The sequence below is a fragment of the Typha latifolia genome, chromosome 3, assembly GCF_019914945.1.
Source record: "Typha latifolia isolate L0001 chromosome 3, TyphaL0001v2, whole genome shotgun sequence".
In the NCBI taxonomy this organism is placed as follows: domain Eukaryota; kingdom Viridiplantae; phylum Streptophyta; class Magnoliopsida; order Poales; family Typhaceae; genus Typha; species Typha latifolia.
In genome coordinates, this window is record NC_133088.1 from 3,887,049 (window position 1) to 3,909,685 (window position 22,637).

At 38.2% G+C, this 22,637-nt stretch overlaps 3 protein-coding genes and 4 non-coding genes across 7 annotated transcripts; 5 read left to right on the forward strand and 2 right to left on the reverse strand.

Moving 5' to 3' along the window:
- The first annotated feature begins 1,123 nt into the window (after window positions 1-1,123).
- On the forward strand, window positions 1,124-1,216 carry LOC140785409 (small nucleolar RNA snoR126). Its single transcript, XR_012108463.1, has one exon. It is a non-coding gene; the product is annotated as a small nucleolar RNA snoR126 (small nucleolar RNA).
- Window positions 1,217-1,302: 86 nt separating this feature from the next.
- LOC140785400 (small nucleolar RNA snoR8a) lies at window positions 1,303-1,397 on the forward strand. Its single transcript, XR_012108456.1, has one exon. It is a non-coding gene; the product is annotated as a small nucleolar RNA snoR8a (small nucleolar RNA).
- A 121-nt stretch (window positions 1,398-1,518) lies between these two features.
- Window positions 1,519-1,610, forward strand: LOC140785398 (small nucleolar RNA snoR8a). The gene has a single exon (XR_012108454.1). It is a non-coding gene; the product is annotated as a small nucleolar RNA snoR8a (small nucleolar RNA).
- Window positions 1,611-2,302: 692 nt separating this feature from the next.
- Window positions 2,303-2,394, forward strand: LOC140785399 (small nucleolar RNA snoR8a). Its single transcript, XR_012108455.1, has one exon. It is a non-coding gene; the product is annotated as a small nucleolar RNA snoR8a (small nucleolar RNA).
- A 1,987-nt stretch (window positions 2,395-4,381) lies between these two features.
- Window positions 4,382-5,508, forward strand: LOC140783649 (short-chain dehydrogenase ptmH-like). The gene has a single exon (XM_073130598.1). It carries the CDS (start codon window positions 4,538-4,540, stop codon window positions 5,381-5,383), a length of 846 nt encoding a protein of 281 aa, XP_072986699.1. The 5' UTR covers window positions 4,382-4,537; the 3' UTR covers window positions 5,384-5,508.
- Window positions 5,509-6,745: 1,237 nt separating this feature from the next.
- On the reverse strand, window positions 6,746-10,693 carry LOC140783648 (probable xyloglucan glycosyltransferase 9). The gene is made up of 6 exons (XM_073130597.1): window positions 10,473-10,693; window positions 9,160-10,396; window positions 8,772-9,080; window positions 8,380-8,670; window positions 8,177-8,290; window positions 6,746-7,611 (listed from the first exon to the last, which is right to left on the reverse strand). Exons 2-6 carry the CDS (start codon window positions 9,916-9,918, stop codon window positions 6,991-6,993), a joined length of 2,094 nt encoding a protein of 697 aa, XP_072986698.1. The 5' UTR covers window positions 9,919-10,396; window positions 10,473-10,693; the 3' UTR covers window positions 6,746-6,990.
- Window positions 10,694-15,528: 4,835 nt separating this feature from the next.
- LOC140783187 (uncharacterized) lies at window positions 15,529-22,399 on the reverse strand. The gene is made up of 7 exons (XM_073129967.1): window positions 22,131-22,399; window positions 21,512-21,544; window positions 19,831-19,956; window positions 17,944-18,176; window positions 16,322-16,358; window positions 16,093-16,150; window positions 15,529-15,957 (listed from the first exon to the last, which is right to left on the reverse strand). The coding sequence occupies exons 1-7, from the start codon at window positions 22,287-22,289 to the stop codon at window positions 15,878-15,880; spliced, it is 726 nt and encodes a 241-aa protein (XP_072986068.1). The 5' UTR covers window positions 22,290-22,399; the 3' UTR covers window positions 15,529-15,877.
- Between the last annotated feature and the right edge of the window lie 238 nt (window positions 22,400-22,637).

Consider the following 22,637-nt stretch of genomic DNA (forward strand, 5'->3'; position numbering starts at 1 on the left):
TTAAGGTGATGTTTAATATGTGGAAGAAACACTTGGTCAGCAAAGAATGAGCAGAAGGATATTTGAGAAAGGAATAAGATTCCAAGAGCAATCTTTGAATTGTCGTATGGTAACTATATAATATATACTACTACGTGTGGAATTTTGGTTCATTATTTTGCCCCGCATGTTTATTATTTTATAAATAAAGCTATCTTCTTTTATTTATTTTATAAATAAAGTTTCATATTTACTAAGCAACACCCTAAGCGATAGCTTTATTTACAATATAATTGGAACATAAGGTGAGAAAATCCCTTTATTTAAAATAAAAAAAAGAGCTTAATTTTATAGGTGGTCTTGATGCCGGGTGGCAATTTTTGACGGATGAATGGATGATGGAATGACTTTTAAAATAATATAGTTTGTATCATAAATGAGTTGATTACTTGATTATTAAATATCAATTTATTTAACATTTTAATTTTAATCGATGACATGATCATTTATTTTAATTTTAATTTATAACTAATTTATTACTTAAATAATTTGTGTCATATGATAACTATTTATGATTCGTATAATTTATTTAATAAATATAAGTATTCTCGTAGTTGTGACCTTCGAGGATTCATAGATCTATGTCAATAGGGCCAGTAAAAGGAGCCCAACCCACTATTAGATATATATTTGGGCCCAAGTATCATCACATACTAACCAAGATCTAAAAGGCCGAGTTCCACCCAATTACGGAGAAACACGTCGCCGCTCCAAATCTATGTATCGCCACTCAGCTGCAAACCGAACCAATCTAGGGTTTGGTTTAGGGCTTCACTATATAAACAACCAGATGGCTCCTTTCTCTTTCCGATGTTTCAAATCTTCCTGCCTTTCTCCAATTTTTTGATTGATTTAGATCCTTAAGGTTTTTTTGGGAGCTGGATTCCGATATGTTCAACTATCGCTTCTCAAATCGATAGCTTGGGCTCTCCGAAGTGCTCCCGATAACGATGCGAGGCGTTTAAAGCCCTAATCTATAAGATCAAAATAATGGGTTTTTGGGTTACGCTCGCCTCTAAATTTTCTCTCGTTTTCCTCCCAAAATTTGGATTTTGTTTACCTTGTTACGTTGAGCAGTGAGTCATGGCGGTGATGACAGATCTCATTTCTCGATGCTGATGTTATTTGAATTTAGTGACCAATTCCTGATGACCTTATTTGTGCGTGTCTGAGCCAAACTTTGTATCCTAAAGTTCGGATCTTTATCGTTTTCTCGGCTAATTTTTCTATCGAAGTTGTGTTTGGAACACTGGGGTTGTAATTTATGGTGCTGTGATTATAAAAAGTCATTCCTCGGTCAGAGTTCTTTTGAACATGGCATGATAGACTCTTGATACACCCATAGAATATGAGCACCATTGGATTTTATCTGTTTTAATGTATTGCTTGTATAAAGTTTTTGGTTTTTTTAATCTTTTTATAACTTGGGAGATGATACTTGGGTTTATGCTTGAGTATGGTGTCTTCCTACCGTATATTATTGGTGCGATGATTATAAAATCATTCCTCGTTCTGATTGCTAATGCCATTGGCATGACAGACTCCTTTACACCCATAGAATATGAGCACCAAATAAATATTTCTCAGGAGTAAGATCTTATTTTGAATCGATTTTATTGGTTTTCTTTGTGTTACTGACTAGGCTTTAGGCTTATTGGCTTTTTTTCACAGTTTTCTTCCATCACTAGACAGTTCTGTTATTCTAGTATTTATACTACATTTGCTTCTTCATATATACTTTTGCGTGATACTTTCATATTATGACCAATAATAGTTTGTTGTTCTGTTATGATGCAGTTCTTCATATTAGATTCATATTATTTTTTTCAGTGAAGCATACTTATGTTATTAACTCATGTTTTGATTATAATAGTTTGTTGTTCTGTATGCCTATGTATGTTCGTTCATAGTTATGTAATTAACTCTATGCTACTGCTGTGACATCCATGAATCGACTCCAGCAAAGCAAGCTTATGCTGTTGGATTTCCTCCAGAAATTATAATGATATCAGATGTTGATGTTTTTATCTACATCTTTTTAGATTGAAGTAGTTTAAGATATTGTTGTATGAATTTGAAGATGGTGAGATATTCTACTTTACTGATTGCCCCTTTTCTTTGTATGGTAACTTTTTTCTATCAATAATGGAAGACAATGCTTTATTTTTTTATCTTTCTACAACTTAGGATGTTGAAAATTTATGATAAGTTAGTGGATAATTTGGGTTTATGAGTGAGTATGGTATCTTCTTTGCTGTATATGATTCATGAGATGATCATAAAATCACTCCTCGTTCTGAATGCTAATGACATTGGCATGACAGATTCCTTTACACCCACCGAATATGAGCACCAAATACTCCCAAGATGTTCAAGTGGGGCAGGTGAGTAGAGAGATGGCATGGGGAGGCCTCAACCCACTGCCAACTGAGCTTCAATCCTTTGTAAATCAGGATAGCAGGGGTTCCTTTGTAAACCGATGTGTAAGTCTAGCTGATTAATGAGCTCCTTTCAATCAAAAGAAAAAAAAAAGTCGTAAGATGTAAGAATATTTTACTCGTACTCGAATTGATTGGCTTTCCTGGGGTTGATAGCAATGTTTTTGGCCCAGTGAATTCTTTTCCTGTTGTATACTACTGTGGTCTTTTGATATGACCAGTAAGAGTTTGCTGTTCTGCCATGAATGAACTCATGATGCAGTTTCTTTATATTAAGCTTTGTTTGTTCTGAGTTTTGAAATCTCTCTTGAAATGATTCAGAACTTCTAATTTGATTCGGTAACTAAATATTTTTTTTATTTTTTTCATATCTAACTTAGTTAACTCTTCAAAAAATTAACACTAAAAAGAACCTTAAAACAAACAAGGCCTTAATGTTTGTTTGTGTAATGGACCTGAATTTCTTTATTATCTAGGTCTTCTAATTTGTAAACATAGCAAATTTTTATACTGGAAGAAAGTTATTTGATTCTTTAAACCTAGAGAAGTGGCCAGCATGGCACAATTCAACAATTCTCTGTTTCTGCTTATATTGAAGGCTTTGTTCACATGTATAGAATAAGAAAACTTTTAATCTCGAATAAGCTTTGTTATAGTAGTATAACAAGTAAATATTCACTCAATATTAGTTTATTAATATTTATTTTTATTTTCTCTTTTTTTATTCTATTTTTTTTTTCTATTTGCTGATTACTAATTTATATTTGAAAAGATATCACTTGAAAAGAATATCACTTTGATTAACTATTATTTCAATTACACTCTATCATCTGTCTTATTTCATCCACATTCATTACGAAATGTATTTTTATCATTTGTCAAATCCTAATTTTAATTTTGTCACATAAAATATAATTATTACACATCATTTTAATTTACAAAGTAGTGCTATATACACAAGACTGGTTTGCAAGTATCGACAAATGAGCTCTTTTCAGTAGTCAAGGAATTAGGCAATTTGCATCTGTCCTGACCTCAAAATCTATGAGGACATAGAAGAGGAGAGTTGCAACTTGCCCCTGTGATCTTAACTATCGCCATTGACAAAGAGGTTTGTCTTAGACACACACATTAACCACTGAATACTTGATGCAATGTAAACATGTGGTGAATTCAACTGGGAAAGGGCAGTAGTGAACATGTGGCAGTACAAGAACCTCATTGAAACCTTTAACAGTTGGTGGGTTTGGGCCAAAATTTGGATGGGTTATGATATTGTTTGGGATTGGAATCTATCTCATGATCTCTTTGTTTGAGTACCCACTAACCTTTTCTTTTTTCTGTGGAAATGTAACAACTCTCAGAAACATATAAGTTCTGTGGGCTGATTAACTACTGGATTTACTGCACTGTTGCTTGCGGCCATGAGTGCGAACCCCTTTCTTAGGATTTACAATTAATCCTGCACTCCTTTGTACACAGAGCAGCCATGGACAGAGGTGCAGAATTTTCGGCAGCCCATGAAGTTCTGATAGCACACCCTATGTTGGACATTCTATTGTAACATATACCACTTTCTCCTCTATAAAAAAAAAGAAAAAAAAGAAAAAAAAAAAGGGATGTCTCCCTCGTTGTAAATCACACCAATTTCTGTGTACTTAAGCCATAATAATACAAGAGAGTGTCATAGCAATTCCTGCATCTTATTTTCTCTTACCTTCCCATAGTCGCACTCTAATCGGAAGGATTGTGGTAGTTTTAGTATTTAGTATTCTTGGCAATAGTTAATGGCAAAGTTGGACCAAACTAAAGGAGCATAAGAGCTCACTAATAGGAGTATAATATTAAGAGTTTATCCATCAACTTCCCATAGTTTTCATCCACTTCGCTACGAGACATAACTATCAACGCATATCCCTCATGCATATTCTCATCTCAATCACAAACTACGAACCACAACTCTAAGTTGGCGGAGCTCCCACTGTCTCCCAAAATTTTAACGTCCATAAAAATAAAAATAAAAACAAAAGGTTCAGACCTTTCCGGAGAATTATAGCAAAATGGACGTCAACAATAAAAAGGTGGTGATAATCACCGGCTGCGCCAAGGGCGGCATCGGCTACGAGTACTGCAAAGCCTTCGCCGCCCTCGGTTGCCATGTCATCGCTACCGACCTCTCCGACCGCCTCCCCGAACTCTCCTCTTTCTCCGCAGACTCCATCGAGCCGCTTGCCCTCGACGTCACGTCGGACGACAGCGTCGCATCCGCCACGTCGCAAATTCTCTCGTCGCACGGCCGCATCGACGTCCTCGTGAACAACGCCGGCGTCGGCTGTACCGGCCCGCTAGCCGAGATGGGCCTGGACGACATCCGTTGGGCCTTTGAAGTGAACACGCTCGGCCAGCTTAGGATGATCCAAGCCGTGGCTCCCCACATGGCGGCGCGCCGAGTGGGACGTGTAGTAAATATAGGCAGCGTAGTGGGCCGGGCAGCGACTCCTTGGGCCGGATCGTACTGCGCTACGAAGGCGGCCGCCCACGCCGCCACGGACGCGCTGCGGCTCGAGCTGAAACCGTTCGGCGTGCACGTGATCAAGGTGTTGCCCGGGGCGGTCCGGTCCAATATCGGCAGGTCCAACTCGGACCGGATCGGCGGGAAGGAGTGGCGTCTCTACAAGGGGTTCGAGAAGGCGATCGAGGAGAGGGCACGTGCGTCGCAGGTGGGGAAGGCGACGGATGCGGGGCTCTTCGCGCGCCACGTGGCGAAGAGGGTGATGAGCCCCAGGCCGCCGAGGGAGATCGCGTTCGGGCACATGACGGCGCTGTTTGCTGTGCTGGCGTGGTCGCCGCTTCCGGTTCGGGATTGGTTCTTCGCGAAGAGGTTTGGTTTGGATAAGAAATTATGAGGTTTGCGGAGGGTGTTAAATGAATATTTCTATGCCACTCAGGCACTTAGCGTCTCAGCGTAACGTTTTTTGTGGTTTGAGCCCTGTCGTTTTCATATATTTGATAACTACACCCTTCATTTGAGTTAGTCTTCTTCCTCTGCTTTTCCACCACTCCAAAAAGGGTGTGATTATGGAGTCATATGTTGAAGAAGTTCACTGTTCACACCAATCTCTCTTCTCCTCTCTGAGAAGAATGGGGAAAGAATCAGATTGCTTTTGCTGGTAAAAGTTTCTAGCTATTAAACTGATTGGATTGGATTCCTTTCTTCTTCTTTGTCTCTGTGCTCTGGTGAAAGGCTCACTTTTCCTGCCTCTTGGGTTTTTTTTTTCCCCACCTGTAGAATAACAGGTCAAATCTTATAAAGTTCCTAATCTATCTAGATGGTGGGTGTTGGAAAATATGCTTAAATCTAAATCTGGATTTCTTCTTTTCTTTCTGTTTTATTCTTAAGATTATGCTACCGAGGAAAACCACTTTGTTGTACAGTTTGACCAACAATTTGCTCTAACCTTTAGAAGAAAACTATATGAAACTTGCAAAACTAAAAATATTGTCACAAAAGCTTATTCAGTTGGTAGTTTTATTTGTTGTTATTATCATACAATATAGGAAACTTTGATTATTAATATTGGTTCCAAACTTTTGTTGGCTATTTGTCTTTGTTAGAAGGTTTGCTTCAAAATTCTCCCTCGAAACAGGAGGTCTTACTTATGTGATCTCTTTGATCATTTGTAAGCATTTTTTTTCTGGTTATTAATACCATTAGTTTGTCTACTAAACTCTAGCACAGGGCCATTTGATATTATGCTTTTGAAAGAAACTGCATCTATGCATCCAAGTATAATATGAAAAATTAAGTCTATATGTATTATCTTTGACACGATTTCTCGATATTTGGCTAGAAAAAAAAGGTAAGGATCTAAATTTTTTGCTCATATTCTTTTCTCATTTAGATCTAAACAATACTCGAAACCAAACAGACCATGATGTTTCAAATGCAATCAATTTCATATACTGTAGATTTTATTTATTTATTTAGTCTGTCGCACTCAAATGAGATAAATAAAAGCAACGGGAACATGACATTTAGGATGTCCCAAATGCTCAACCTTGACAGTATAATCCTGTACATATATCCATTATAGATGACCAATTCAACTCCTCCAGGACACTACCATTCTTTAGCTCAAAGAGTAAAGGACTTTTGTGGGAACTCGTCATACTTACATAATGCAATTCACTAAATTAGCCTATGCCATTTTGAAGACACTGGCAGTTCCCTAATAGAGAGGTAAAAGTATGTAGAACTGTAAGTAAAATTCCATGTGAACATCAAAAATATCTTATAAAAGAATTGTAGGCCTGAAAGAATGAAGCATCTGACAGGCTGGGAATAGAGCTATCTACACCTCTACAGTGAGAAACTTTAACTTAAAGCATCCCAGAAGAGGGATTACAACTTTCTGGGATGGAGCATCAAGCTATGCAGCCTTCCCTCACCAAAGAGATCCTGCGATATTTGCATGGTCCTTCGTATTATCAGCTACGAGTATCCTTTCTGTTCTTATTCAATCTGCTCACCGATCAGGTCGAGACCAACCAGCAAGAACGAGATCCCTTGGAAGAGAAGGAAATAGAAGTGTATGCCCTGGGCGGAGAGCAAGCTTCGAGCAGCTGCCGTTAGGAGAAGGAATGCGAGTGCTAATTCCTTCCTGTATATTCTGTTATGCTTCTTCATGGTTTGCTTCTTGGGACGTGATTCTTCCTTTGCCATGGAGTCTAGGTTAGGTGCAGAACCACTCTTTTGTTGCTTAGGCTCTTTCTCGCTTAAGGAATATAGATCACCTTCAGAAGAACGGCCCGATTTCTTGGTGACAACCCACTCGTAGGCACTGCCGAGCTGAAACAGGCCCGAGATCATGGCATTGAACTTTGTCACAGACATGGTGTTCTCGAAGAGAAGATAGGGAACAATGAATGGGAAGGATCTCAGGGCTGGGAGAATGTTAAGGAAGGACATGGTGGCAGGAATGTAGCACACCACCCAAGCTGGAAGCTCGGCTTCTGGGACAAACATCGTCATAGGGAGGATGATGCAAAAAAGGGTGAAGGAGTAGAAAGGAAGGATGAGCTTACGGAGGAGGAAGAAAAGGAAAATCAAATTGAACTTCTTCCAGAAACCAATCTGCAAAATATGCAGAACATAGTATGCATTAGAATTTAGAACAAAGGGAGTTGATTTACATTTTGAAAAGAGTGATGCGATAATAAATTAAAACCATCTCTGCCACTTTGCCAAATTGCACTGATTTTAGTTGTCAAGCAAAAAGGATTTTCACAAAAAGGCAGATAAGCACATTGTAACACACAGATTCTAGGATGTGGAATCTAAAAAAATGTGGGTTAAGGATAGGATAATTGTAAAAGTGTACATCTACTTACTCTTTGACTAGGATATAAAATCCATAATTAGTTTAACTTAGCGACACTTAATTATATAAAGTTCATAGTTAGTTAATGTAACTATTTTATTTTATTAGCTTTTAAATTGTGTCATTTCTTTTGACGTTAGATGCCAGATTTCATTCGGTTGACCTGACAAATTGAGTTGTTAGCTACCATACAAATATTAAAATGAACTACAATATGCTGCATTGTATGAAGATTATTTCCAGTTATGATCTAAGTTTCTATCCAGAGATAAGAACAACGTTAGCATCGAGATGAGAAAAGAAGCTGCAGGTTTTTACCTTTGATCTGATTATGTCTGGCAAGCAGAGCCTAAACAACTGCATTGGACCTGAATGCCATCGATGCTGTTGCTTCACGTAGGCCTCATATGACTCCGGTAATTCGCATTGGCACTGTCAGATACAACGAAAAATGGCAATTTAATTCCACATATTCCATCAATGCACTGAAGTACCCCGCTAATTTGAAAGTGTTTGTATACCTCTACATCATTGAGAAAGACAAACTTCCATCCTTTGAGATGAGCTCGGACGGCAATGTCCATGTCCTCCACAGTGGTTCTATCCATCCAACCTCCTGAATCCTCTAGTGCCCTAATCCTCCAGACTCCCGCCGTCCCGTTGAATCCAAAGAAGTTAATGAACACACTATTCACCTGCTGCTCCACCTCGAAGTGGAAGCACAGATTAATGTTCTGCAGCCGGGTGAGCAAGTTCTCGTCCTTGTTCACAAAGGACCATCTTGCTTGCACAAGTCCAACCTCCTCATTGTCCTGAAATTTCCACAAAAATATCAAAGTCATTTTAATCTAATTCTAAACTCGACAGCCACCGTAAACATAATTCATATTATGAAAATTTCAAACAAACAAACCTTGAAATGTGGCACAGTTCTCTTCAAGAAGTCGGGCATGGGCTGGAAATCTGCGTCAAAGATTGCAACAAACTCGTAGTCCTTGACATAGCTACAAGTCATAGCTGACTTGAGGTTCCCTGCCTTGTATCCCTCGCGCAATACGCGGTGCCGGTACACAATCCGGGATCCGTTTTGCTGCCATTTCTCTACTTCCTCCTTGATCAACGCCTGCGTCGTTGGGTCACTGGAGTCATCCAGCACCTGCACCAAGAAGTTGGACCTCGGCCAGTCCAGATTACAAACAGCTGCGATGGATTGCTGGTAAACCTGCAAGATGCCAAAGTTTGGATAAGAACTCGCAATTACAATTCCAAAAATCCAATCTTTTGATCATCCCCAAGCTTACCTCTCTCTCATTGCACATAGGTATTTGGACTAAGACCATGGGGAAATGCTCGCCGCCTGATTCCGGGTCGGCGGTGGCATTGGCTGCCTTGGCCACAGGCTTAATCCCCTTGAATCGAATCCAGAAGCAACCAAGGCAAAGGATTAACCGGTCAGCGCTCTGGACGAGGAAGAGGACGACACAAGCATTTGCTAAGAACTGGAGCGGAGGAGCGATGTACTCGGCCCTGACCTGAACCCAACCGGAATAGATAGATTCAAAGATGCCGTGAACTCCAAAGGAAGGGAGCACGAAGATTTGGAGGTCAGGAGTGGTGAGATGCCATCCCTTAAAGTAAGCAGCGACCTCGAAGCCAAGGAGCAAAACGGAGAGGAAAAGAAACGCCTTGATAAAGGAGTAGAAGCGAGTCCTTAGCACAGGGCTCTCCTCCGGCGAGGAGGAGACGTCGGAGTCCGTCCTTCCGGAGGCGACGCGTCGGCGGACGGCGGCGGCGACGCCGAAGGCGGCGGAAGCGAGGTTGGTGAGGCAACCGGCGGCGCGGTGGGCCTTCAGGAGCAAGACCCACGTGATTTGCTTCGCGTTCTTCCCCCTTCCTCCCTTCCTTGTTCTTGCTGGGATCTCATTTCCCTCTCCGGCGACGTAGTCCTCGTCGTCCGGCGAAGAGATCTCAGCGATCGACCAGTTTGGGTTCTCCATCTTGACGATGACCGGTGTGCCGCGGTGGGTGTCCTTGCCCCACCAGTCGAACAATGGCGCCATTAATCCACAGCAGGGGAGATCAAAATCCAAGCTCTCTCCAACCAAGATGTCGCCTTTCTTCCACAAATGCGTAGGAGCCCACGAATCCCAGATGGGTCTTGAAGCTTTTCTCGAATGGATTCAGAATCTACGAGCAATGCCGAGTCCTTCAGGGACAAAAGGAAGAATAATCCATAACCAGAACACCAAGACGTCGCCTCTCCTCCATAAAGGGGTTATAACCCACGATTCCTTGATGGGTTTCTAGGATTTCGGTAAAAAAGGATTTAGAATCTACGAGCAGTTCCGAGGTCTTCAAGGAAGAAGCTTAGGGGAAGAAGAGGCCGAAACGACAAAGAAATAGGCCTGTCCTTGTCTCATCTCAGCTCCCCATGGATTACAGCTTTAGAGACGAACCGCTCGCAATAATAAGAAGGGGAACGCACGACAAAGACCCATAGCCCACAAGGAATAAGAACAGCTCAACACGTCTCGCGATCTAGAGGAGAGAAGGAATTTTTTTTAAAAAAAAAAAGAAGAAAGAGAAAGTTCTCCTCTTTATTATTTATCTCTACCTTATGATTACTGCTGAGACTCGTAGAGAAGCTTGGATCCTTGATAAGAAGCAATTAATCACCTGACACTTGAAAAAAGAACAAAAAATTTCCAGCTGGAGATGGGGATGGGGATGGAATAGAGTTGATTCCTTCGCACAACAATGGTTGGATATCTTTTTACTATTACGCGGCTTGGAATACAGATCAATGGGTTTGAACAAGAAAGGTCACGTTTCGGTGGGAATTCTATGGATTATTTCTTTTCTTATTGGGTGAAAGGTTGCTTCTTCCTTCCTTCCTTCCTCACCATCCTCTTCTTTTAAAAGGAAAAAAAAACATTTTACCAATCACCACCTCTATATCAATATTATTGCAGAAACATCCTCGTTTTAAAAATATATCTTTTCGAATATGTGCCCTTCTTCTCCTCTATATTTTCTCATCATGGAAACAGAATATTCAGTTAATATTCCTTAAAACTCAGTGTGATAATTAACTTTTCTTCTTCAATGGAGGAGGCTTTTCGAATATGTTTCAAATGTAGGGGTAAAGTGCAAAAGTTCCAGGAGAAAAGCAGGAGAGTATAAAAGACAAACGACGGACCATATGTCTTTGCAGCATACGTGTATTATTACAAAAATATGGACGAATTAATAAATTACTCGTACGTCCAGCTGTCAAGATAAGGTCACCCTTCGGGTGTCGGCGCCTGCGATTCGAGAAGCGTGCCACGTCATCTTAGGCAGGTAAGGTCGTAAAACTTGGTACAGATTTGAAGTGCGGTCGGGAAGACGAGGGGACTTTCGTTTCTTTTCTTTCGGTAGATAGAAATCGAATCGTATCCATGGCGTAATTTTCGTTTTCCGTTGGCAATTAAGACCGAGTCATAATTGGGAAACGAGATTAATCAGTTAATCTTGTTGAGAAACGCGATTCCCCTAAATCAAAACAACGAATCTTTTTGTATGGTTGAAGAATAAGGTAATCCATTTGCTAATGTTATCATGTTCTAGAGGAAGTTGTTCTTATTTATAGTTTCTGTGTTTGATTACAATGCTAAACATAGAATGTGTAATTATAAATAACTACGGAGAGAAAATGAGTTTAGTTGTTAAAATGTGAATAAAGAGGGAGATTCAGGCCAAATCCTTTTAGACTTTCTATCTCAATAGATATTAGATTAGTAGAATATAAGATTATTTAGATCATCTTAGAATCTCTTAGTGATGTTCGAAGTTACAAGTATACTAGATTGAATATCAGATATATTCATATTTATTTCTTGAACCTATAAGAATTTATAATATTATTATAATCTATAACACAATTCGTATATATATACGAAATGTAAATTAGATATTCTGGTAAAAATATAAAGGTAGCATTTTTCGCGTCACTAGTTTTGTAATATTTCATCAACGAACGTATATAGATATATTATTGTTTCTCTCTTTTTAACAAAAGATATAATAAACAAATATTCATCCGTCCACTATCAACCAAATAGACAAGTACCAACCAACTCTAGTAGAGTCGGTAGATGCTTTTCTCATGGCTAAAAAAGTCATAGGATCAACTACAATTCTAAACAATTATTATACATAAAATTATTTGGTGATGGCTTGGCTCAGTTGATTACTCGGCAGTGTAGTTGGTTTGGAAAAGCAATTCGGCAGTGCGATAGCTTAGAGCAATAAAGAAAAGCTTAATAAACATTTGTATCCAGGAAGGGTTGACTCTTTGTTTGATCCATATCTAATCTTAGGCTGTTGAACGATAAAAACAAAAAGTAAGATGAACAATTTACTGTTTAAGATTCGAATACTATTTTTAAATTTATATTCTTATAAATTATTCGAATATGGATATAAATTCAATTTTATCATGCCAATTTTCACTCCAGTATATAGACCCATTTTCACCCTAATATTTTGGTAGGTAAAATGTAAGAACATAAAGACTAGTTTTAAGAGTTAAAATAAAAAATTTAAATAAAAAATGAATTGCATCCAATTAACTCTTTAATTAATTAATTATGCTAATAATTTATTAGCGAGATCAATCTAGTACCATTTTTTTAAAACCAATTTCTTATCTTTTAGGCTCAACCATGGCAAAATGGTTCTCAAACAAAAGATTATAAGTTTACATTTTTGGGAGGACAAATTATACTTATTGTTGGTCTCTCGTACGAGAAAGTTGATTTAATTATTCAGCTTATAATTTCAGTACATTTAAATTATAAAAAATGCTTTCGTTTTTTGGTCTAATGTACCCTCAGCGGACGTCCTGAAATGAGAACAGCAGACTTCCTAAATAAAAACTAAAAAGGAAAATGATTAAGAAGTGGATAGGGGTGTAAACCAGCCCACCCAACCCACCTTAAGGGCTAAGCTCGGCTCGGCTCAATTGCTAAATATTTTTAGCTGGAGCTCGAATTGAGCTAGAAAAGCTTAGCTCCGGAGGTGGTTCAAGCTCTATCCAATGGGACGATTTAGGGGCTGGACATTGATGAGGCGGGGGAGAAAAGGCCTCAGTAATGGTGCCAGCGGAGGAGAAAATGCCTCTTCATTTTGGCCTCGTCGAAAGAATCAAGCAGAGAGCTTGAGAGAGAAGGCCTCAGCAATGGTGCCAGCGACGACGTCCTACATCGCGAGCAGAGGTGATGTCAGTGAACTAGAGGCGAAGATGAGGTCAGATAAAGATGAAGAGACTCGCTCGTTAGTTGCTCAGGCTCCTGTTGAGCTTTAGTTCACCATTTCAAGCATTAACCACAAAAGGAGGCAGCAGCTGACAAAGTGGTTGTCAAGAGTGAGGACGACGATGGATGTCCCATTGGCTACGGCTCAATGAATGATAGGGAGAGTGAGGTCACAGAGATGGACAGAGACGGTGACCTAAGTGTCAACGATATAAAGAAGAATTGAGGAAATAGGCAAGAGGGTGAAAGAAGAAGAGATGAGGGGGTCACGAGAGCTTAATTGACCGATCTAATATTTAAGAATTCATCTGCTATATCTATCGAGCCGGACTTGAGCGAACTAGGCTCAGTTCATTTAAAGGTCGAGCCTCACTCACGCTGTGCTACTGCTTCCAATAATGCAGGTGGCAGTAGAACCCGTCAAATGAGTCAGCCTAATTCAATCACGTGTAACCTTATTGAGGTTTTAATACAATTACCTTACCTCACAGTCACACTACTTTTTTGTTTAGTATGCTGAATATTTACTCGTAAAATTCCTCATCTCGAATACATATAGATAGTGTCTTAGCTGTCAGCTTCTCTTACGCAGACACGTGTCGATCAGCGGCGCCTAGATCTCGCCACGACGGTCGGCCATCGAGATGTCGTGCCCCCGAGTCTGGGCGTCATCTACGGCCTCCCACGTCATCTCGCCCCCCTTATACTTTTGACTATTTATATTTTAGTCCATTTCCTACTTTTGATTTTATATATAACGCATTTCTATGTGAAGGAAATTTCGCATTCCGACCCCTCGAGGGTAGAGTAAGAAATTCTTTTGAAAAAGTCCAGCGTTTGTTTGTCTTTATGGAGTCACGCACTTGAAGCGGTGAAGTGGTGTCAGCGTCTGCCGTAGGGTTTTGTTTACCCGTACGTAAGTTTGAATTCTTGCCAGGTTTTGGGTACCGAAAATGACCTTACTATTTACCTTTATTTACATCCTACCCTGATAAAGGACAAGGATGTTCTACTTTTTACTTTTGATTTTACTTCCTTTGCCTGTAATTTATTTCATTATAAAGCATGAGCACAATGCCACAATCACATCCGCTTTAATTCTTTTCTCATTAATGCCTCACGAGTCATTAGCCTTATAGCTTTTGTTTACTTAGAACAATAAATTTTTTATATTTAGTGTTAATATTAGTTTACTAATTATTCTTTATTATTAAAAAAATATTATTTTAATTATTATATTTTTTTCGTCTTCCTCTTCCTTCTCCCATCTATCTATTATATATAATATTTTAATTATTTGCTAAATTATTAGTTTAATTTTATATTACATCAAATAATATAAAACTTATTCCACGAGTAAACAACCATCAGTTCAATGATATGTCACCATACTATTATTACCGTATGTGTGAGAACTGAGAATTCTTTATCTACCATTCTACTGTCCATAGAATTCGTACATATAGAAAATATAACTTTGGTGAGTTTTGCATATATATAAAGTTTTTTTTGCCAAGCCCAAGACGAGTAAGCCACAACTAATAAATGATCACCTTCCACTTACCTTTTAAACGTGGGTTGCAACTCAGAACTTCTAGTAGAAGGGCAGAAAGGAAAGAAGAGCGAAATAGAAGTCAACAACAGTTGACACTTGTTAGCTACGTGGATAAAAAATCCAACCTCGATCACAATTGAGGTGGGTAGATAGAGATGTACGTAAATTAAGTTTGCATCATCATCATCATCAGATCACCCAGTAGTTGTGTGACAGCTTCAACCCTCATAGCTGTGAACCATATACATAAAAAAGTTTTATCTCAATTCCAACTTTTAGGAAGTTTCTAGTCGTACCCATTACAAAAACCCTACAGGATCAAAATTTAAGTGTAATTATGTCTCCTAGATCTCGACGTCACTTTTTGACTCCATGTTAGTAGACTTAAAACTCTCATTAACCGTGTGCTTTGTTTGTAGTTATTTGAACATGAGACGTTGTAATTACTAATACATCCCACGTGGCATTCGCCAACTCGGTTTTGACTCGGTGTAAGGAGGAGGAGGAGGAGGAGGAGGTGGGTGAGTTTGAACTGTTTTTGCTTCGTTAACACGCGATGAGCGTCTTCTTCTGACTTTTTGACCGAGCAAAAGCAAACATACAAGACGTGTGGATAGAGAGATGAGATATATATATATACATAGTGTTTGAACTAATTTATAGTACACTTATATGAGTAGATGCAAGTGTGTAAAGAGTTCCTAAAATTGTAATTCGGACTGTATCACTATAATCGAATGAATTATCTGTATACGGACTATTGTCAACAAAGAAAGAAAAAACTGTCCAACATACTTACAGTAAAAAATTTCAGAAGATATTAAATCAAGCAAATTCATATGAGAGTAGAAGATTTTTTTTTCTTGACATGCTCATGACTTGCCCTCGTCTTTAAGCGGACTTTTTAACCTCTCTCTCTCTCTCTCTCTTTTGTGAATATAGCAGTGGACACGACATAATTTAAAAGAGAAGCATCTCATGAGCAGAGGACTCATCTTTAAAGTACAAAAGAAGTTATGCCTGATTCCTTGACAATCATCATCTCGACTAGTTGAAGTATGGAAAAATGGAAGGGAAACAGGACGGTGAGAAGAGTTGCACTATCCATTATTGCCATGTATTTCTACTACCATGTGGCATTTACAACAACCGGAAAAGAGATTTCGCTCAGCAGCTTCTTCCACTTCTTTCTAACTTGATTGCTTCATAAGAAACCATTACTTCTTTAAACTTAGCCTCTGCAGCCTCTGCATCGGAAGAATATATGTTATCAGGAAAACAAATTAAAAAGCCATTTGTAGTGAAGTGCAGAAGAATATTAGTGAAGAATAATGATTTCCACCCCCGCAAGCATAGCAGAATGAGGACATATTAGTACTCACTTTTATTCTTCTGGTTTTGATCTGGATGGTACTCCATTGCTTTTGTTCTGAAAGCAGCCTACAATGCATATTAACGACATTCATATTACTAAGATAAGTAAAAGTTTTACTCTAATTGCCTCAATATTATGTTTTTACCTATAACCCTCTACAAATTAGACCTCTACTTTGCCTGGAAGTTTCATAAAGAAATTAATTAATGCCTTGAGGAATTAAAAAAAAGCCATACCTTAATCTCAGCATCTGAGTATGGCACTGACCTTGACCTACAGAAATGAAGGAGAACAAAATAAAGCATATAACTGAAAGCCTAATGCATGTTTCTTTATATCACAAGCAAATACAATTGCATGTCTTATTTGGGCATCTTTTAACAATACAAATAAAAGTGCAACATTATAGAGAGACCTTTTCCATTGATAATTAAAGAGAGGGATGGAGATTAGACAGCAAATTCATCATTGTCTCAGACATTACAAGAACCCATTGTCTATTACCAACTATCCTCTATTGCTTCTTATAAGATATATAGTGCCTTCATTAGTTTCCACTGCTAATTTGAGAGAAGCATGCCCGCAATCTGGAGATGCATCATGCCAAATCTTTATATCTGAAGTTGAACTCGTATATTATACGACCACAAGTTCATGAGATGATCATTATCTTCGAGACTCGATATCACCTGAACATTTGAATAACATCTATATTACCTTGGTCAGCTTAAAAGAGCAAATAAAAGTAGACCTATTCAATCAGCTTGCTGCACCTCTATATCTGGACCTGGTGCATCATTATTGGCCCATGAACCCATGAAGATGGCACTACAAAACATCATCTGAATATTTGATGCTTAGCCTTAAAGAGAGGATTGAAAAGTTGACAGTCTGAAATTTTAGTAGGTACTGCTCCTTTCACACTTATCTTGGTTAGTTGGTTATATTGCACATTAGCAGACCTGAGCAGGAACTAGGCTGGGCTTGAGCTCGAACAAGGGTTTAGAAACCTGCACTATTTGTTTAGATCAGCTTATTTTCTGCCTATCCTAACATGGCCTAAGACGAGAGGATCAGTTTGCAACTTCATGCCAACTAGACATTGATAGAGGAAAGAGTTTCCGCAATATCAGTAAAACCTGGACTTTTTTAAGGTACCCTGTGATTTTATTGAAGCATCGCAAGTCAAAATCTTTTAATTCCAGCAGTTCAGCATGAAAGTGAAATCCAGTGTCCTCTCCATTACTATTCTTCATGGACTTAAAATTTCCATTTCATTCCCATAGATATCCTGAAATTTCAACATTTTCTTCCATGAACAAATCGTATTTACTCTGATACTTTTCTCCTAGAACAAAATGCTAACAATCTTTTAAACTTAAAATACACAGTTTGCTAAGAAGTTGCTAAAAGACCTAGAACACGTAAAAACATATAAAATTAAACAGAAGGACATGGTTGGTGGTGGTTTAAGATTTACAAGTAAGAGGAGTCATCAGCTACCAACCTCTAATTTCTGTTTGCATGCTTTGAAGGAAGAGGGACTACGACAGGAGAAATGTGCATGAACATTTGACTTTTGAATCAATTGATTTCCACTCTAAGCAAATTGGACAAAACCTCAAGAAGACTTTCTTTTTCCCAAGGGAAATGTGCATGAGCAAAGAAATTCATTTGATGTGACAAAGCATGGAAGTGTGCTTGGGTATTATCCATACGATTAGTTTTTCATTTTGGCCTGGACCACAGAGAGCAAATTGGTATAAATGGAAGTTTAGGCGATAATTTGATTTTAGGCATAACAACTTATAATTCACCTAAAGAAAACACTGTTTCCATATATACACATATGGCATACCTGTCAAGGCCCAACACTGAATAATGATATGACATTACGCAGTTCGCATTTTCATTGAAGCTTGATCTGAAATTTGTTCTTTGATCCTTGTAATATTCCTCTGTCTTCCAATACAAGTCTTCTCTTGGAAAATGTTGATAAGCACCAGGACCATGATCTTTCCAGGTCCCATAACTCTTCTTAGATTTACTTCTCTCTCTGTTAAATACACTTTGCATGCGTTTTATATGCTCCTATAAAAGGCACTAGTAATGAAGGTGCAGATGAATTGAACTAGATAAATCATCAAAATAAAGTTATCTTGCATAAAGGACAGGTCATGAAAATCAGATGACAGTGCAAATGCTTGCAAACTAGAGCAGGGATAACATAAAACAAAGAAAAGGAAATTAAAGTAGGTGAAACATAGATCACAGAATATCAAACAACTTAGCTCTGCCCCAGACGAACAACGATAAAAACACATAACCGGGCAGCAAAGATGAGACTAGACAGTGGATTATAACTTTGTCAACATTACATGTCACAATGTTATCTAATTCACCTTCCATGTGGACTAGAGAGAGAGAGAGAGAGAGTTGTTCATCTTGTCATTATTTGCAAGAAAGTGGGAAGATAGATTATGTGTTGGAAGGACAATGGACAAGTCTATGCATTTACATTAATGAGTAATGTCTTCTTCCCTAGTGCAAGTTATAGTGATCATGAGTTTAAGCTTAAGAAACTGAAACCTGATGTTTCTTTGAAATAGGCACTCATGATAGCCGAAGGATTACAAAACTTGCCTCCCTAATTTCAACATCAGAGGCTGACTGCTGAACTCACTCTGGCCTTGCAGGGCAGGCCAGAGTGGGTGTGAGCTGGAATTGCCATAGCTTATGGCTAGAGCTCCGCATGCCTATTATCATTTCTTCCATTTTGCCATCTATGATAAACAAAAGTATGATGTCCAATAAAATCTGAATGTGTGATTATTCATCGAAAGATTAGATCGGCAATGACATTGTTAACGATCTGCTCTTTGGTTGATCCATCCAACTCAGTCATCTTCTAAGGTTCTCAAACATTATCAAGTTTAGTCTCATTTGTCATTGTAGGACTTCCAACAACAAGACTACACACACATTTCCTTCTTGTAACTAGAAAAAATTTCCAAAGTCTTAAAACCTTTAGAGCCATTGGTTATGCAGTTATGCCTTATGATTGGAAAACAAATGTTTAACCTTTTTGCACAGATTCAACACCTATTTAGCCATCAAGTACACCTTGAGAGTCAAGACCCAGAATAATATTCCAAGGTAAGAAAAAGGAAAAAATCGCAAAACTCTTCTCCATCTTGAGATAATCTCAAGGCACAGTCAACTTAAAAAAAAGAAAACGTTTTCCAAAGTTTTAGCATAAAGATTGTAGTCCAACTCTACATAAACCAGAGCGGTCCCTATCTTACAGAAAGACTCCATTTATCAGCTGAAAGCAGCAGATTATATCATTACTGCTCATTTTACAAAATAAAGAATCGATACTTCTAAAAGGAAGATCACAACCTTAGAAGAAACTTATGGATGTTGTTCTCAACTAGGCTAACCAGTTCAGAAATTATTAGATGCATCTATTTGAATAGGTATACCAGAATAGTGTTTTTTTGTTAGCTATAACCTTTAATTTTCTGCTACTCATGTTATTTTTGTTCTGTGGTACTTCAACCATTTCAGGAACTTAAATTATGTGGCAACAGCACAAAGGTAAGATGAGGAATGCAAAAGTTGAACAAGTTGTAGAGAATAAAGGTGGTGATAAAATGTTCAAGGGGATGATGGTGAAAGCAATGATTCAAAGTAGTAGAAAAATCATTTGTTGAAAAGACATTATTGATAAATGAGCTCTCACCACTCTTTCCATTTCATAATCATACTCTTCTTGAACACGACAGTTACATCTACTCCAAGCTTGATGCCTGCGATTTGAGCTGCAGGTTGCACCTCCCCGTGATGAATATGATTCTGACCTGTTGAACTTCAAGAAACGAAAGATTGTCATGAAAACTACTATTGGATATCATCAATTAAAAACTAGTATGTTGTTCCTCTAAATCAAGGTGCAATTGATGCCAGAACTTCTACGGAAAGAAGATTACTGCCGACAAAGCTATAAGATACACGATCACCACTATAGATACTTGCGAGATACAGAACGACTCCTCATTCACCACTCACAAAGGTCACATAGAGATACATATCAAAACAATCACACACCTGACATCAAGAAACCTTTCCAAGCAACTAGGGTTTTTTTTTCATAAACAACATAATTCATCTCAATACAGAATCAAAACAGAATATAAGTAGCCTTTCCATCATGCTAACCAATTAGGAAAGTAATCAAATCCTAAATCAAATAAAAATCTTCAAGGGAAAAAACTTCATAAGGAAAATGGGAGAAACTCATTCAGACTTAGACTCGGATGGATGGCATTTGGAACGGATTAGGCAACTCCCTTGTCATGCTTGAATAGGCCAATAAATAAGATTTCAACCGTGGGTCCTTTGAATATACTCAATTAACTTTTTATTTCCGTATCAGCAATTATGTTCATATGATATCACAGCTAGACAAGTAGCAACATACACCTAATAAAAGATGACTAGTTGGATCATTTGGGATTCTGGGAAAAAATATGATGTTTGGCCAAGATATCTGAAATTCCTTTACTTTGTTTCAATAGGTCAGGTGGGACTTCTTTGTTGTCTAAAAGAAGTTGACTATATCGACATACTGGCAAACTCTAATTGAAATAAAATAGCAATATAATATGTCACAATTACAACGTCTTAGCAGAAATCATTAATGGCCATGGACTTTCCAAGGGTTTACAGTGTTACAATGTTGTGGAAGTAACTTTCTATCAAACGGACATAATCAGATAAAAGATTGTCGAACTATAAGCTTAATCATTTGCCACTATCACAGTGTCATATACAGGGCTTGACATAAAAAGGATTGGCCCAAAGGCATAAAGTATAACGGAGGGATGCTTTAGACAATTCTTACCGTCCTTATCATTCTTCATTCGTACAATCCTTATCAGAGATAAAGCACAAATTTAGTTTATTTTAAGAATAACATATTAGATAATATGAAATCTTATTTAAGACTTGATTCAGACATCCAACTCAATCTCAATATTCATAAGAATTATTCACATTTGCTTATCAATGTCATGTTATCTTGTTCTTAAAAAAATGAAACATAATCCATGTCTTGAACCCAGAGCAAAATTCAGGTCAGTAGGTTATCTATTTGCTTAACCAAAAAAAAAAAAGGTTATCTAGCATTTAGCATCTCAAGTGCTCCAATATGTCATCATATAACATGTAAGTCATTCAACACCTAAAATCACTAATAATATGTATCAGTACAAGGAATCAGAAAGTTATTAGTCCAGAACAAAATTTGCCATGAAGCTGAGATAAGATTTCTTCCTTACAACATCATAGAACAGGCTAGTACATAACAGGTACCAATTGCCATGATCAAATAAGAATGGATTAATTGAGCATTCTATGCGTACCTGAGAGGAGAATCCATTTACAGTCCTGCGCAACTGACCAAGTTGCCAAACAATACCAGAATTAGGTAGGGTTGTGTTGGACCAAAAAAATGAAAAATAGAGAAGCATTATTGGAACTTAATGAAGGAAAACAAATGATAGCAATGGAGATATGTTACTGATAACAGAACTTTTTGACACTTAAAAATAAGAAAGGATCAAATCCATCTTTTCTCGCATTTTTTTTTCTTTTGCATATTGCGGGCAACCTCCTTGACCAGCCCAAATTAACCTCTTGGGGCAAGCACACACAGCTTCATTTGATTGCACAATGTGATCACATAGTAGCTCTCTTCTTTTTGTCTCAGCCGACAAACACAATTTGCTCCTACTGGCCAACCTTCGTGATTTGGACAATGTGAAAGATTTCATCAAGGGAGCCTCTGTAATTTCTCCTATTACCTATCGGCCAACAAACACAATCCTTTCGAAAATTCGATTTGAAACCAACAAAATAAGCCTCGAAATCACGAAAGAATTGGATGAAGTACTTGGACTTTCAAAAAAGATCCCGACTTGCAGAGTAATAGGACAAGAAGATGACATAAATCCAATGGACGCAAGACGGGAAAAGCGTTACCGCAACGGTGGCGGCGCTGGCGCCAATAAGACCGAAGAGGAGAACCCCAAATTGCAAGGCGCCGTAATCCCTCTCTTCCCATGGATTGGGTTCACTATTCTTCCCACGGTCTAGCGGAATAGGCTTCCCTTGAGCAGAGCTCGAAATGGGAGAGGCCATCGAGACGAGAAGGAAACGAGAGTGTAATTATTCGTTCTTGTTTATAGATTACCGATAAGTTGCTGTAATTGGTCGCCTAACTGATAGAATAACTTCAACAAGCGAGCGGATAAAACGCTTATCCGCTGTATTCTTATCAAAATGGACTGGGGTTCAATGGAAACCTCCAAATTGGAATCTAGTACTTGGTTGGATTTAAGTATAATGAAATCATGTGACTTGCTCTCAGATTTTGTAAGAATTAATTTCCCACTGAACTTAATATAACGCAAAATTAAGGACTGCACTAATAGAACATTTGGCTTCTCTTGATTTGCAATTTGAATTCTCTTAACCTAAGTATTGATT